Source organism: Salvelinus fontinalis, chromosome 32 (assembly GCF_029448725.1).
Source record: "Salvelinus fontinalis isolate EN_2023a chromosome 32, ASM2944872v1, whole genome shotgun sequence".
Taxonomy (NCBI): Eukaryota; Metazoa; Chordata; class Actinopteri; order Salmoniformes; family Salmonidae; genus Salvelinus; species Salvelinus fontinalis.
Window position 1 is genome coordinate 13,733,398 of NC_074696.1, and position 16,186 is coordinate 13,749,583.

The 16,186-nt window shown below is 48.5% G+C and overlaps 1 protein-coding gene across 3 annotated transcripts in view; it reads right to left on the reverse strand.

Annotated features, from left to right (window-relative positions):
* Positions 1-1,637: 1,637 nt before the first annotated feature.
* Positions 1,638-16,186, reverse strand: part of LOC129830783 (nascent polypeptide-associated complex subunit alpha, muscle-specific form-like) — a 49,866-nt gene continuing 35,317 nt past the window's right edge. For 2 of the 3 annotated variants that reach the window (XM_055893505.1, XM_055893504.1), the window contains exon 7: positions 1,639-2,691. In XM_055893505.1, coding sequence (XP_055749480.1) covers positions 2,135-2,691 — 557 coding nt within the window. In that variant the 3' untranslated portion in view covers positions 1,639-2,134. Of the gene's footprint in view, positions 2,692-16,186 lie in introns of all 3 variants that reach the window. The other variant, XM_055893506.1, reaches the window with a different exon arrangement.

Genomic DNA, 16,186 nt, shown 5'->3' on the forward strand with positions numbered 1-16,186 from the left:
GAGTGAATGTAGTGGAAGAGTGAATGTAGTGGAGGAGTGAATGTAGTGGAGGAGTGAATGTAGTGGAGGAGTGAATGTAGTGGAGGAGTGAATGTAGTGGAGGAGTGAATGTAGTGGAGGAGTGAATGTTGTGGAGGAGTGAATGTTGTGGAGGAGTGAATGTTGTGGAGGAGTGAAACCACATGGTTGTTTTTTTGTCTAGGAGATGAAACCAGGTTTATAGGAGATAGTGATGGGAGAGAACACAGACTATCACACCACTCAGACATAGAGATAGTGATGGGAGAGAACACAGTCTGTCTCTCTGTCTGAGTGGTGTGATAGTGATGGACAGAGAGAGAGACTTGGTTCTCTCCCATCACTATCTCTCTGTCTGAATGGTGTGATAGTGATGGGAGAGAACACAGTCTATCACACCACTCAGCAGAGAGACAGTGATGGGAGAGAATACAGTCTATCACACCACTCAGACAGACAGATAGACGGTGTGTGTTAGTGTGAAGCTCAGTGTGTGTAACACCTCTGGTCAGGTAGGGTCAGCAGACGGTAGGCGTGGTCAACATCACAAGACTGGATGTAGACCACCCCTCCCTCCCTCCATGTATCCATCTTTCCCTCCCTACCCCCCTCCTTTAAACACATAACCGTGCTGTTACGGTTCTTCATTGGTACCAGATGTGGGGTAACATATCAGATACACTTACAACATGACAGCAAGTCCCATTTGTGAGGAGAAACTAAGGACTAAATCAGCTTTAGGACATGGTAGAGAGAATGAGAGAGAGAGAGAATGAAAGAGGGAGAGAGAGACATAGGGAGAGAGAATGAATGAAAGAGACATAGGGAGAGAGAATGAAAGAGAGACGGAGAGAGAGAGAATGAAAGAGAGAGAGGGAGAATCTGGAGAAAGAGGTTGTGAGCTGCACATTCCCTAGCCAGTTGTCATACATATGAAGAATTCCAAAAGTTCACTTTGCCCTCATAAAACTGTTAAAGCAAGGTGAGCCAGTATACTTTATAAACGCCCAGGGATTTCGGCGCCTGGAGCAGATCATCACTGCTATTCCAAACATGTTCCTGCCGTACCAGAATAATTAAAAGTATGACAAAGATAGATGTGGAAATGCCTGTCATGAAAGGATTTACAGAGTAGTGAAACCTCATTCTCTCTCTGTGTTAGTAGATTCTGGTCTATAATGAATGTTTTAATTTGGGGATGATTCCTCTCAATCCTAAATATACAAAGCGTATAATAAAAAATCTCCTGCAGAGTTTAACATGTGCTGTCAAGAGATGTCACTTGATCACAATGAGCGTTTTCAAACAGACAGAGGAGGGTAAAGATCTCTGCAAATATTTACACAGTAGCCTATCCAAGTCTGGGATTCTGTGAGTGACAGGCGGTATTATCCACACAAGCCACACCCACTCGCCTGGCTGGACCATTCGCTGGCTTAAAACACTGATAGAACACACCCTCAAAGACATGAACCAGGAACTCAGTTTGGTTCAACAGGATCCTCGTCTTACAAAGCCACACTATATAAGATATGGATGGGATTTTGTAGGATATTGATAGGGGATAGCAGTGTTATGATTGAGAGGCTACTTTTGACTGGAGGCAGTCACACTCACACACACACACACACACACACACACTTAACTGCTTGTTTTAGCAGTGGACAACAAAAAGCAGAGACAACAGATACTTCAGGCATGCAGCCAACCACAGCATACCGTTGACACCCACTCATCAATAGTCATACATAGTTCTGGATGGAAAGGCGTTATGTATTTGATGACAGCAAGGGACCCTAAATGGTGAGTGGGTGTGGTGAGATTACTGTCCTTCCTGCCTCCTCCTCCTCCGTCATGTAAACAGAAGCTCTGCAAGTCAACCAACCAACACCCACTATATCTATATTGCTACATGAATAATATCCATGGCACTACTCAAACACACACAGAGGACAGATATGGTTCCCTGACCTCTATAACGAGACCATAGTTACTAAAAACAGACGAGGACATTCCTTTAGCTCACCAAGCACCTAACTACAACAAACAAAGCAAATCAAATGTTATGTCACATACGCCGAATACAACAGGTGTAGACCTTACAGTGAAATGCTACTTACAAGCCCTCAACCAACAACGCAGTTAAGAAAATAGAGTAAAGAAAAGATTTACTAAATAAACAAAACAAATAATAATAATTACGAGGCTGTATACAGGGGGTACCGGTACCAAATAAATGTGCACGGGTACAGGTTAGTCGAGGTAATTTGTACATGTAGGTAAGGGTAAAGTGACAGAACAGCAGACCAAGGTGCAGTAAAACCCAGACATATTCCAGTGTTACCTCGGTGAAGAGGTGCTGCACCACGGTAGCCAAGGCCTCTATCCTGCGGTTGCCCTGCTCCAGGAGCCGTCGGAAATGCTGAAGGCTCTGGTTCTTCTTCTCACACTGGGCACGGTAGTGGGCCACCGTGGCCGGCTTAGCCTCCACTAGAGCCCGGGCCGGGCGGGATGCCGAGACCACTGGTCCCTGGACTGGGAGAAGGACGGCAGAGACTGGGACCAGGTCTGGTTGGGACGGCTGGGGTTGGCTGGGTCCTCCTACCTGAGTAGTGGTGCTCGTCTGGGAGAGGGTCCTCGCCAACGGCGTCCCCCGCGCCTTGTTCTTGTCCACTGAAAGAGAGCAAGGTCGGTTGAGTGTGCTGGCCACGATGTTTAGCATGGTCTCTCGCATTCCACTCTCCACAACCCACTCACACACATAAAACCTAGAAATACAACACAGACACACTAGCATGCAGGAGGATACGCCTTAAGGTCTCTGAGCAGACACCGACTGAAACCCCAGTGGAGCTAAGAAACAGTGCAGCAGTGCATGCTGGGATAGCTCTGTAATGATGGGCCCCGAGGTAGATTCCAAGGATCCATTACGAGTGCATTAGCATCAAGCCACAGTGCAGTTAGGAGACAGAACCATCCACTCCCTCCCTTTCTCCGTCCATCTCTCCCCCCCTCCCTTTCTCCGTCCATCTCTCCCCCCCTCCCTTTCTCCGTCCATCTCTCCCCCCCTCCCTTTCTCCGTCCATCTCTCCCCCCCTCCCTTTCTCCGTCCATCTCTCTCTCCCCCTCCCTTTCTCCGTCCATCTCTCTCTCCCCCCCTCTTTCTCCGTCCATCCCCCCCCCTCCCTTTCTCCGTCCATCTCTCTCCCCCTCCCTTTCTCCGTCCATCTCTCTCCCCCTCCCTTTCTTTCATCCCTCTCTCCCTCCCTCATTTTGCTGTCTCTTCTTCTCTCCCTCCATCCCTCTCTCATATATTTTGCTGTTTCAGAGCAAAGTGGACCATGGAGATGTCATGCCTGACTGAAGCTGCATGCCGTGTTTTATTAAGAGGGCAAACTGGCCCCAGCTCTTGACCCTACAGCAGACTGTCAATAGAGTTAACCCTGATATTGATACTTCACGTTGATCATCATTAATAATTGTATCAATAATGCCATACCAACCATCTCCATCTTTCCCGAAAGCAATCAAATATAAATTGTGTTAGTAAAGCTCTCTTTAATAGTGTTTGCATATAAAGACGTCCACCTGACACAGTCAACTCAATGAGAGGCAGAGTGCTATAACACTATGTGAGTCCCATCACCACACCAGCTGAGCTATGACCTTCTCCCTAAGAGGGTTAAACACTGTAATACTGCCCCCTTATGGCCACCACGCTGTCAATAACCCCTCGCAGTCATAGAAACAGGCTTCATGTGTCACCTTGAGGGGCAGTCCTGGTGCTAGAGGGACACAGTGTCAGCAGGCTTTTCAGCTCACCACTAACACATCGGATTCTAATAATCAACTAATCATGGTCTTTAAATCTTAGATCTCAGTTTAGACAGGGCTGGAACAAAAACATGCACACACACACTGTACTGTATGAGGTTTTGATCTACTGTATCAGCCTATGCATACACCATCTGTCTAGCTCTACAATAACCAGAATGGAGCTCAAACTCCATCTGTCTAGCTCTACAATAACCAGCATGGAGCTCAAACTCCATCTGTCTAGCTCTACAATAACCAGCATGGAGCTCAAACTCCATCTGTCTAGCTCTACAATAACCAGCATGGAGCTCAAACTCCATCTGTCTAGCTCTACAATAACCAGCATGGAGCTCAAACTCCATCTGTCTAGCTCTACAATAACCAGCATGGAGCTCAAACTCCATCTGTCTAGCTCTACAATAACCAGCATGGAGCTCAAACTCCATCTGTCTAGCTCTACAATAACCAGCATGGAGTACAAACTCCACCTGTCTAGCTCTACAATAACCAGCATGGAGCACAAACTCCATCTGTCTAGCTCTACAATAACCAGCATGGAGCTCAAACTCCATCTGTCTAGCTCTACAATAACCAGCATGGAGCTCAAACTCCATCTGTCTAGCTCTACAATAACCAGCATGGAGCTCAAACTCCATCTGTCTAGCTCTACAATAACCAGCATGGAGCTCAAACTCCATCTGTCTAGCTCTACAATAACCAGCATGGGCTCAACAGACACACTCATATCAAACAATTTACTAATCCAATCACATTGCATTATCCTATTAGTCAACAGCCATATAATTTATTAACAGTTTGACACTAATCTGCCATTTTGGGTTATATATATATTTTCTTGTCATGCTATTTTCTGTTTCTAAATTCAATGCATCAGTGTGTGTGTGCATAGGGACACCCGGACAGACAGTGGTGGGACATGCTTGAGTGTGTGTGTGTGTGTGTGTGTGTGTGTGTGTGTGTGTGTGTGTGTGTGTGTGTGTGTGTGTGTGTGTGTGTGTTAGTGGGTAATTTGCGCTCTGTCAGTGTGTCTGCCTCTTCTAATGGCATTGTGGTTGACTTCCCCACACAGACACACTAGAGACTTTCCGTAACACACACAGAGTTTCAACGCTTCCTCGAGCATGTCGCACCACTGCCAGTCTGGATGTCCCCATGCATGGCTGGAGCTAACAGGGGGAGTGGTGCCTACTTTCATCCTGTTTCACAGCCTACCACAGCACCCAAAAGACAACACCACACCCACAGGGGCATCCTGTGGGTGACTGCTAATCGCAAATCTCTTTTAACACACCAGGGAGGGGAAACCAAAACATCCTCTCAGGAGGCAGGCAGGCAGACACACACACCACCCACATGAATAGTCTTCATTTAGAAGCATAAACTGTAATTTATGACAATCATCTCGGTTTACTTCAATGAGGGCGGAAACTTCTGAAGAGAATCAAAACAAAGGCCATGGAGGTTTATCTGATCTGCCTAAGAGGCTGATGTCACTGGACCAATATATACACCACTATTATATAACATGTTTGCCAGTAGTATTTCTGTTTACTGGGAGGAGCTTCAGATATGGCTATTTTCATCATATTCAGCAACATATCGTCACCTTTTACAAAATGTATCTTGCTTATTTTTTCTCCGTTCTCCTTTCTGGAGGGAAAAAGAGTCAAGCGGACATTTTGCAGAGTGTGTACCTGGGATCTGCCATGCAGGCTGATAGAGGTTCAGGGCCCAGTCTGTGAGAGAGATGTCAGTCAGTTAGCCACTTAGCATGCAGTGGGATATTATGTGCATCCCAAATGGCACCCTACTCTGTATTTAGTGCACTACTTTTAACCAGTGCGCTATATAGGGAAGGTGGTGCCATTTGGAACATATTTTACAAGTTAGAAAAAAACATCTCTGGATGGAAGTTGGGCTTGGGCACAGATCTAGGATCAGCTTTTCCTCCACAAGTCATGACTGTAACTATCATGGGGAGAAACACTAAACTGATCTTGGATCAGTGTCTAGAGGAGACTTTAAGAGGTGCTACTAAAAGGGATATCGAGGAGAGATGAGAGGCTGGATGAGAGGAGGAAGAGGACGAGCGAAGAGGGTGTCTTTTAGTTGAGGATGGCGTGTGTGGCTGTGTGTGTGTGTGTGTGTGTGTGTGTGTGTTAGATCTGTCATCTGAGTAGATCAAACCCTTTTGAAACGTATTCCCAACTGAACTGAAACCATGTTGGTGTTTGAATGTACTGTAGTTTGCCAGAACGTAGAGTGAGAGTTGGACAGAGAGCCAATCCCTCATCAACTGTACAGTATTAATTACACTCTCCTGACTGCTGCTCCAATGGGCTGGGTGGCAAAAATACAACCCACTTCATAGGATGGATTACTGTGTGTGTGTGTGTGTGTGTGTGTGTGTGTGTGTGTGTGTGTGTGTGTGTGTGTGTGTGTGTGTGTGTGTGTGTGTTGGGGGCAGTAGCTTTTCCACCCAGATCAGCCTTTCACAGCGCTGAGGGGTGTGCAAAAGCTATTGCCAAAATTATGACCCCCACCCCAACACACACACACACCCCACAGCACTATGAAAGGCTGATCTGGGTGGAAAGCTACTGCCCCCAACACACACACACACACACACACACACACACACACACACAGTAATCCAATCTTAATCCATCCTATGAAGTGGGTTGTATTTTAATTTGCCAGCCCATTGGAGCAGCAGCCAGGAGAGTGTAATTAATACTGTACAGTTGATGAGGGATTGGCTCTCTGTCCAACTCTCACTCTACGTTCTGGCAAACTACAGTACATTCAAACACCAACATGGTTTCATTTCGGTTGGGAATACGTTTCAAAAGGGTTTGATGTGCCAGCCAGTGGCAGTAAACAGTGCCCATCCCTTGTGCGCACACACACACACACACACACACACACACCCACACCCACAAGGTAGCCCGTAGTCTTAATCTGGGTGGGATTAAAGATGCCCCCTGCCGTGCTCAGATTAAACATTAAATCTGGAAAAATGAAAAGTGTGAATCTGACGGCATTAATCCGCAAACTGCATCTGCAGCAGATTTGTCAAATGCGGATTTTGATGAACAAGTATTTAAAAGATGTGGCGTTAGCAGCATTGGATGCACCCATGTAAAAGCCTGCTGGGCCATAGGCAGGAGGGCGAGAGTCTATGTGCTAGCCGGGCCTATAATGGGCTTCACAGAACATCTTAAACGGCTGTTATCTCAGTATTAGACGTTATCTCTTTGACAACCTTGAGGTGACTATGGAATATAAGTATGATTAGAAGTGAAGTGTAAGACACATTGTAAATAAACCAAGCCCCCAATAAGGCTGAGAACTTCTCATATACCACCGTGTACCCCATATAGTGTACTGTTTCTGACCAGGGCCCTATATTGACCAAGGCCTATACTCGGCCTTGTCTCAAGTTGGTGGTTGAAGATATCCCTCTAGTGGTGTGGGGGCTGTGCTTTGGCAAAGTGGGTGGGGTTATATCCTGCCTGTTTGGCCCTGTCCGGGGTATCATCAGATGGGGCCATAGTGTCTCCTGACCCCTCCTGTCTCAGCCTCCAGTATTTATGCTGCAGTAGTTTATGTGTCGGGAGGCTAGGGTCAGTCTGTTATATCTGGAGTATTTCTCCTGTCTTATCCGGTGTCCTGTGTGAATTTAAGTATGCTCTCTCTTCTTTCTTTCTTTCTCTCTTTTGGAGGACCTGAGCCCTAGGACCATGCCTCAGGACTACCTGGCATGATGACTGCTTGCTGTCCCCAGTCCACCTGGCCGTGCTGCTGCTCCAGTTTCAACTGTTCTGCCTGTGGCAATAGAACCCTGACCTGTTCACCGGACGTGCTACCTGTCCCAGACCTGCTGTTTTCAGCTCTCTAGAGACAGCAGGAGCGGTAGAGATACTCTCAATGATCGGCTATGAAAAAGCCAACTGACATTTACTCCTGAGGTGCTGACTTGTTGCACCCTCCACAACTACTGTGATTATTATTATTTGACCATGCTGGTCATTTATGAACATTTGAACATCTTGGCCAGGTTCTGTTATAATCTCCACCCGGCACAGCCAGAAGAGGACTGGCCACCCCTCATAGCCTGGTTCCTCTCTAGTTTTCTTCCTAGGTTTGTGCCTTTCTAGGGAGTTTTTCCTAGCCACCGTGCTTCTACACCTGCATTGCTTAATGTTTGGGGTTTTAGGCTGGGTTTCTGTACAGCACTTTGATATATCAGCTGATGTAAGAAGGGCTATATAAATACATTTGATTTGATTTGGAACAGGGTGTCAGTTGAGATGCAAGTGAACACATCCCCGGTGACACGGCTACTGACTCCTAGAAAATCTAGAAGGACCCCTGGCCCACCTGCAGTCCAGTCAAAGTTCATTAACTGCAATAACTGGGGCCTCGTAGACCGTGTCGCTCGCCTAACGAGGTGACTGAACTCCCAGCCCGGCTGTATCCATGGCAACACATGGAGAAATATCGATGTCAGAGGAGGCTACTGAGGGGAGAATGGCTCATTATAATGGCTGGAACGGAGCCAATGGAATGGCATCAAACCACGTGTTTGATGCCATTCCACCTATTCGGCACCAGCTATTACCACAAGCCCGTCCTCCCCAATTAAAGTGCCACCAACCTCCTGTGGTCAGTGTGTGGAGTGAGTGAGAGAACATGGGGTATCATTAGCACATGTGTGCCTAGCAACACTGAACTGGGGTCCTTATAGTGCTTCACTGATTGGGTCCACCCAGCAGTATGCCTGTACAGACATTTTTACTGACCTGTTTTAAATTAGCCTACATACCTAAAAACAGGCTGCCTGGTATAAAAATAAAATAGATTTGATATCTGTTCATCACAAAATATGCCACATAAATATGAGAACCAGAAGGCATGGCTGGCTGAATTCATTAGAGAATATATACATTCCTTTAGAGAATGTATAATCTTATCGCTCCCAAAATACCACTAAAAACTCTCCAGTCCACCAGACAGATTTCAGAAAGGGACCATCTCTCCCTCCCTCCTTTGGAATATTCTGTCCTCATTTCACCAGATAATTCCCTCATCAAGCGAACGTTGAAAAAACATTGAGGTTAGCTCTTGCACGAATGGGCATCCTTGCCGCAGAGCAGGCAGTGACTAAAGCCTGCTGTAACCTACATTTCTCTCACAGCAGAGCAGTGGGTCTCTAAACCACTAAGATGGAGGCCGCCCTCAGGCAGACACGTGCAGCCTGAGCTTGGATACAAAACAACACGTCATATTACGGTTTTACTATTACACACTCCGTTTCACTGCTTGGCAAATATTACTATTCTAGCCGGTGTAGATAAAACCATTTAATAACAGAGATAGTACGCAGCCAGATATGTGCAGTCTAGTGTGAATACAACAACAGCAGGCCAGGCTAAAGTACAGGTTTCAACAGACAAAATGCCAAAGACTAAATAGCAAGAAAAAAAACAACTCAGTAAATAGATATATAACCATTTGAAACAGAGGGAGGAGTCAAGCTCGTGATTGACACAAAACCAGCATGCCAGCCCATAGTACTGCTTTTCAATAGATACAATGACACAGAACACAAAGAAAAGGCCTGTTCCAGACAGCCTTAACATAGTGGTTTAATAACAGAAAGATGGTCAGGCTACTAGGAGCCAGATGAGGCTGTGTGTCTGGGCACCATGAGGCTGTGTGTCTGGGCACCATGAGGCTGTGTGTCTGGGCACCATGAGGCTGTGTGTCTGGGCACCATGAGGCTGTGTGTCTGGGCACCATGAGGCTGTGTGTCTGGGCACCATGAGGCTGTGTGTCTGGGCACCATGAGGCTGTGTGTCTGGGCACCATGAGGCTGTGTGTCTGGGCACCATGAGGCTGTGTGTCTGGGCACCATGAGGCTGTGTGTCTGGGCACCATGAGGCTGTGTGTCTGGGCACCATGAGGCTGTGTGTCTGGGTACCATGAGGCTGTGTGTCTGGGTACCATGAGGCTGTGTGTCTGGGTACCATGAGGCTGTGTGTCTGGGTACCATGAGGCTGTGTGTCTGGGTACCATGAGGCTGTGTGTCTGGGTACCATGAGGCTGTGTGTCTGGGTACCATGAGGCTGTGTGTCTGGGTACCATGAGGCTGTGTGTCTGGGTACCATGAGGCTGTGTGTCTGGGTACCATGAGGCTGTGTGTCTGGGTACCATGAGGCTGTGTGTCTGGGTACCATGAGGCTGTGTGTCTGGGTACCATGAGGCTGTGTGTCTGGGTACCATGAGGCTGTGTGTCTGGGTACCATGAGGCTGTGTGTCTGGGTACCATGAGGCTGTGTGTCTGGGTACCATGAGGCTGTGTGTCTGGGTACCATGAGGCTGAGTGTCTGGGTACCATGAGGCTGTGTGTCTGGGTACCATGAGGCTGTGTGTCTGGGTACCATGAGGCTGTGTGTCTGGGTACCATGAGGCTGTGTGTCTGGGTACCATGAGGCTGTGTGTCTGGGTACCATGAGGCTGTGTGTCTGGGTACCATGAGGCTGTGTGTCTGGGTACCATGAGGCTGTGTGTCTGGGTACCATGAGGCTGTGTGTCTGGGTACCATGAGGCTGTGTGTCTGGGTACCATGAGGCTGTGTGTCTGGGTACCATGCGGCTGTGTGTCTGGGTACCATGGGAGTCAAGCCCCTCTGGGCTTAACGGTTAGAAGGAGCCCTCTGCCTTGCCGGCTATTCACCAACACGCTATGGTGGAGCCACTAGCGTAGAAAACACACACACAGACACAGAGAGAGTGGCATCTCTTTTGTATACATGGCAGCTATACACAACAGTGAGAAAACCCCCTGGTAAAGAAGGACTGCAAGGCAACAATGGCTGCCGCGGCACAAGGGAAGAAATAGGGAACGGGGGAAGAAATAGGGAACGGGGGAGATAAGACAACGGAGGAGGGGTACGATGGATGGAGTGATGAGGTGTGTGTGTGTGTGTGTGTGTGTGTGTCTCAGACCTGCATGGAACACCACAGTGGTCTTCTTGCATCCCGAGAGAAGTTGGAGATTCCGGAACAATCCTTTGGCTGTCAACTTCACATGGAAGTTAGACAGAGAGAGTCTAGGAGACCATAACATGTCTCTGGTGAGAGATTCCTCTAGTATAGACGCAAAGAAAAAAGGAGGGAACAATGAGAGGGAAAGTGAAAAAGAGAAATCCACTGTCTCTAGTCTTTAGTCTCTAGGTAGATACTCCTCCAGACTAGGTTAGTCTCCAGGTAGAAACTCTTCCAGACTAGGTTAGTCTCTAGGTAGATACTCCTCCAGACTAGGTTAGTCTCCAGGTAGATACTCTTCCAGACTAGGCTAGTCTCTAGGTAGACACTCCTCCAGACTAGGTTAGTCTCTAGGTAGACTCTCCTCCAGACTAGGTTAGTCTCTAGGTAGACTCTCCTCCAGACTAGGTTAGTCTCTAGGGTAGATACTCCTCCAGACTAGGTTAGTCTCTAGGGTAGATACTCCTCCAGACTAGGTTAGTCTCTAGGGTAGATACTCCTCCAGACTAGGTTAGTCTCCAGGTAGATACTCCTCCAGACTAGGTTTGTCTCTAGGGTAGATACTCCTCCAGACTAGGTTAGTCTCCAGGTAGATACTCCTCCAGACTAGGTTAGTCTCCAGGTAGATACTCCTCCGTACTAGTTTAGTCTCCAGGTAGATACTCCTCCAGACTATGTTAGTCTCTAGGTAGATACTCCTCCAGACTAGGTTAGTCTCCAGGTAGATACTCCTCCGTACTAGGTTAGTCTCCAGGTAGATACTCTTCCAGACTAGGTTAGTCTCTAGGGTAGATACTCCTCCAGACTAGGTTAGTCTCTAGGGTAGATACTCTTCCAGTACAAGTGAAGAAAAGGAGGGAACAAGAGAAAAAGACTCCCAACAAAAACAAGTCCAAAAGCGCATCTACACCACTCCCAGATAGAGGGCGAGAGAGAGAGAGCCACACCTCTCCCAGATAGAGGGCGAGAGAGAGAGAGCCACACCACTCCCAGATAGAGGGCGAGAGAGAGAGAGCCACACCACTCCCAGATAGAGGGCGAGAGAGAGAGAGCCACACCACTCCCAGATAGAGGGCGAGAGAGAGAGAGCCACACCACTCCCAGATAGAGGGCGAGAGAGAGAGAGCCACACCACTCCCAGATAGGAGAGGAGAACCCCAGACGAGAGAGAGAGCCACACCACTCCCAGATAGAGGGCGAGAGAGAGAGAGCCACACCACTCCCAGATAGAGGGCGAGAGAGAGAGAGCCACACCACTCCCAGATAGAGGGCGAGAGAGAGAGAGCCACACCACTCCCAGATAGAGGGCGAGAGAGAGAGAGCCACACCACTCCCAGATAGAGGGCGAGAGAGAGAGAGCCACACCACTCCCAGATAGAGGGCGAGAGAGAGAGAGCCACACCACTCCCAGATAGAGGGCGAGAGAGAGAGAGCCACACCACTCCCAGATAGAGGGCGAGAGAGAGAGAGCCACACCACTCCCAGATAGAGGGCGAGAGAGAGAGAGCCACACCACTCCCAGATAGAGGGCGAGAGAGAGAGAGCCACACCACTCCCAGATAGAGGGCGAGAGAGAGAGAGCCACACCACTCCCAGATAGAGGGCGAGAGAGAGAGAGCCACACCACTCCCAGATAGAGGGCGAGAGAGAGAGAGCCACACCACTCCCAGATAGAGGGCGAGAGAGAGAGAGCCACACCACTCCCAGATAGAGGGCGAGAGAGAGAGAGCCACACCACTCCCAGATAGAGGGCGAGAGAGAGAGAGCCACACCACTCCCAGATAGAGGGCGAGAGAGAGAGAGCCACACCACTCCCAGATAGAGGGCGAGAGAGAGAGAGCCACACCACTCCCAGATAGAGGGCGAGAGAGAGAGCCACACCACTCTCAGATAGCGAGAGAGAGAGCCACACCACTCTCAGATAGCGAGAGAGAGAGCCACACCACTCTCAGATAGCGAGAGAGAGCTACACCACTCTCAGATAGCGAGAGAGAGCTACACCACTCTCAGATAGCGAGAGAGAGCTACACCACTCTCAGATAGCGAGAGAGAGCTACACCACTCTCAGATAGCGAGAGAGAGCTACACCACTCTCAGATAGCGAGAGAGAGCTACACCACTCTCAGATAGCGAGAGAGAGCTACACCACTCTCAGATAGCGAGAGAGAGCTACACCACTCTCAGATAGCGAGAGAGAGCTACACCACTCTCAGATAGCGAGAGAGAGCTACACCACTCTCAGATAGCGAGAGAGAGCTACACCACTCTCAGATAGCGAGAGAGAGCTACACCACTCTCAGATAGCGAGAGAGAGCTACACCACTCTCAGATAGCGAGAGAGAGCTACACCACTCTCAGATAGCGAGAGAGAGCTACACCACTCTCAGATAGCGAGAGAGAGCTACACCACTCTCAGATAGCGAGAGAGAGCTACACCACTCTCAGATAGCGAGAGAGAGCTACACCACTCTCAGATAGCGAGAGAGAGCTACACCACTCTCAGATAGCGAGAGAGAGCTACACCACTCTCAGATAGCGAGAGAGAGCTACACCACTCTCAGATAGCGAGAGAGAGCTACACCACTCTCAGATAGCGAGAGAGAGCTACACCACTCTCAGATAGCGAGAGAGGTACACCACTCTCAGATAGCGAGAGAGGTACACCACTCTCAGATAGCGAGAGAGGTACACCACTCTCAGATAGCGAGAGAGCTACACCACTCTCAGATAGCGTAGGGGGGAATAATACACTCGAGCTGTACCCCCAGCCAATAGAAAACGAGAGAAAATGGCGCCAAAAATAGCATTGTTTTTCTGCCACCTGCAGTAGAAGCTGTAACAGTATGGAGAGATAGTCCAGGTCTAGTCTGTAGTAGAATCCTCAGAGAGAAAGGACGAAATGTAGGCAGAAACACTGACGATGATCTCTTCTTCCCCTAGTGATGCCTCACACACACACACACTGCCACGGACACAGACACACACACTGCAACAAACACACACTGCAGCATTTGGGACCAATAGGCGTTAGAGGTTCACTCTCACACACACGGTTAGACAAAGCTCAGCCTCGGCATCTCTGTGTATCTCACACTGGTTCTTTCGATAGTACTGTGAAGAAAACACACAGAGAGATGCTGCTAGGGATGGAGGGAGGGAGGGAGGGGGAGGAGTGGGAGGGGGAGGAGTGTGCGCAGAGCGGCAAGTGGGCGGGACCTGAGAATAATATCTCTCTCTCGCTCTCGCTCTCCTTCACTCCCAGGGTGAAGATGTGAGGGGGAGGATGGATGGATGGATGGAGGGAAGAAAAGGAGAAGAGAAGGTGGGAGGATGCAGATGGTTCATACCGAGGTTCCAACTGATGGGAGAGCAGAGATAAAGGAGAGAAGAAAAATGTGGATCCTTGAAAGCAGGAGGCCCCACCCCTCTCCTGTCACTCCTCCCTCCCCACCCCTCTCTCCCCACCACTCCTCTCCCCACCACTCCTCTCCCCACCACTCCTCTCCCCACCACTCCTCTCCCCACCACTCCTCTCCCATCACTGATGAGTGACACTGTTCTGCGGGGTGGCTGTACAGGCAGCCTGTGAATGGCTGTCCGTTTCCATCATTCAGCTGCTCTTTTCCCTGTCTGGAGAATCCGCATGGAATACACACCACAGGGGGTATATGGATGATGAGGCACAGATAAACACTGGACCATAGAGAAGGCTGGGATTCAATGCGACTGACATTCTGTTGGGGGTTTATGAATTTAATTCATGCTAATAGATAGTGATGTCCCAACAACACCTATAAAATGGTTTGATAAAACTGCGCTAATCAATAATGACAAGATACGCATTGGAGCACATTGAAGGGTGTGGTAGTGAACAGGGTATATGATCAAATGTGAGTCAGGGGGTGTCAGTCACATGATGGCACTTCCTCCTCTTCCCCCTGTTATGATGTGGAGGGGAAGGTTAGTGTTAGGACATAGACAAACACACTCTCCAAGATACACTTCCACACTCCACCACCAGGGGGCAGCAACCAGGTCTAGATGCTGAGCCAAGGCTTGATAAGCACATCAGGTGCTGACAATTAAGGTGATGTCACAGTGGCAGCTTGGGGAACCTACTTGTTTTGTTAAGGGTTTTCGTACATTTTTGAGTCTTTCGTTTGGGAAGGCCTTTGGTATTTTCCTTTTTGTACATACTTAAGTTTCAGCACCATCTGAAGAAATAATAATTTGCTTGGACTGGCCGACCCAGAGGTCAAGAGAGACAAAGCTGGCCCTGGGCCAAGGCAAGGTTGCTCTCTCCCTGGGCACAGTACATTCAACATTGAGGTGCATACGCTGATTTCTCACACATTCATTCAGGTTACAGACCATGTAACTATGTGTAACAGTTTATCTTCAGTCCCTCTCCTCGCCCCAACCTGGGCTCGAACCAGGGGCCCTCTGCACACAACATTCACCCACGAAGCATCGTTAGCCATCGCGACACAAAAGCCACGGCTCTTGCAGAGCAAGGGGAACAACTACTTCAGGTCTCAGAGCGAGTGACGTCACCGACTGAAACGCTATTAGCGCGCACCACCGCTAACTAGCTAGCCATTTCACATCGGTTACATATGTAACTAGGCCTAAGACCCCTAGACATAATGAGTCAGGTTACAGACCATGTAATTATGTAACTAGGCCTAAGACCCCTAGACATAATGAGTCAGGTTACAGACCATGTAACTATGTAACTAGGCCAAAGACCCCTAGACATACTGAGTCAGGTTATAGACCATGTAACTATGTAACTAGCCCCTAGACATAACGAGTCAGGTTACAGACCATGTAACTAGGCCTAAGACCCCTAGACATAACGAGTCAGGTTACAGACCATGTAACTATGTAACTAGGCCTAAGACCCCTAGACATAATGAGTCAGGTTACAGACCATGTAACTATGTAACTAGGCCAAAGACCCCTAGACTTAATGAGTCAGGTTACAGACCATGTAACTAGGCCTAAGACCCGTAGACATAATAGGTCAGGTTACAGACCATGTAACTATGTAACTAGGCCTAAGACCCCTAGACTTAATGAGTCAGGTTACAGACCATGTAACTATGTAACTAGGCCAAAGACCCCTAGACTTAATGAGTCAGGTTACAGACCATGTAACTATGTAACTAGGCCAAAGACCCCTAGACTTAATGAGTCAGGTTACAGACCATGTAACTAGGCCAAAGACCCCTAGACATAACGAGTCAGGTTACAGACCATGTAACTAGGCCTAAGAC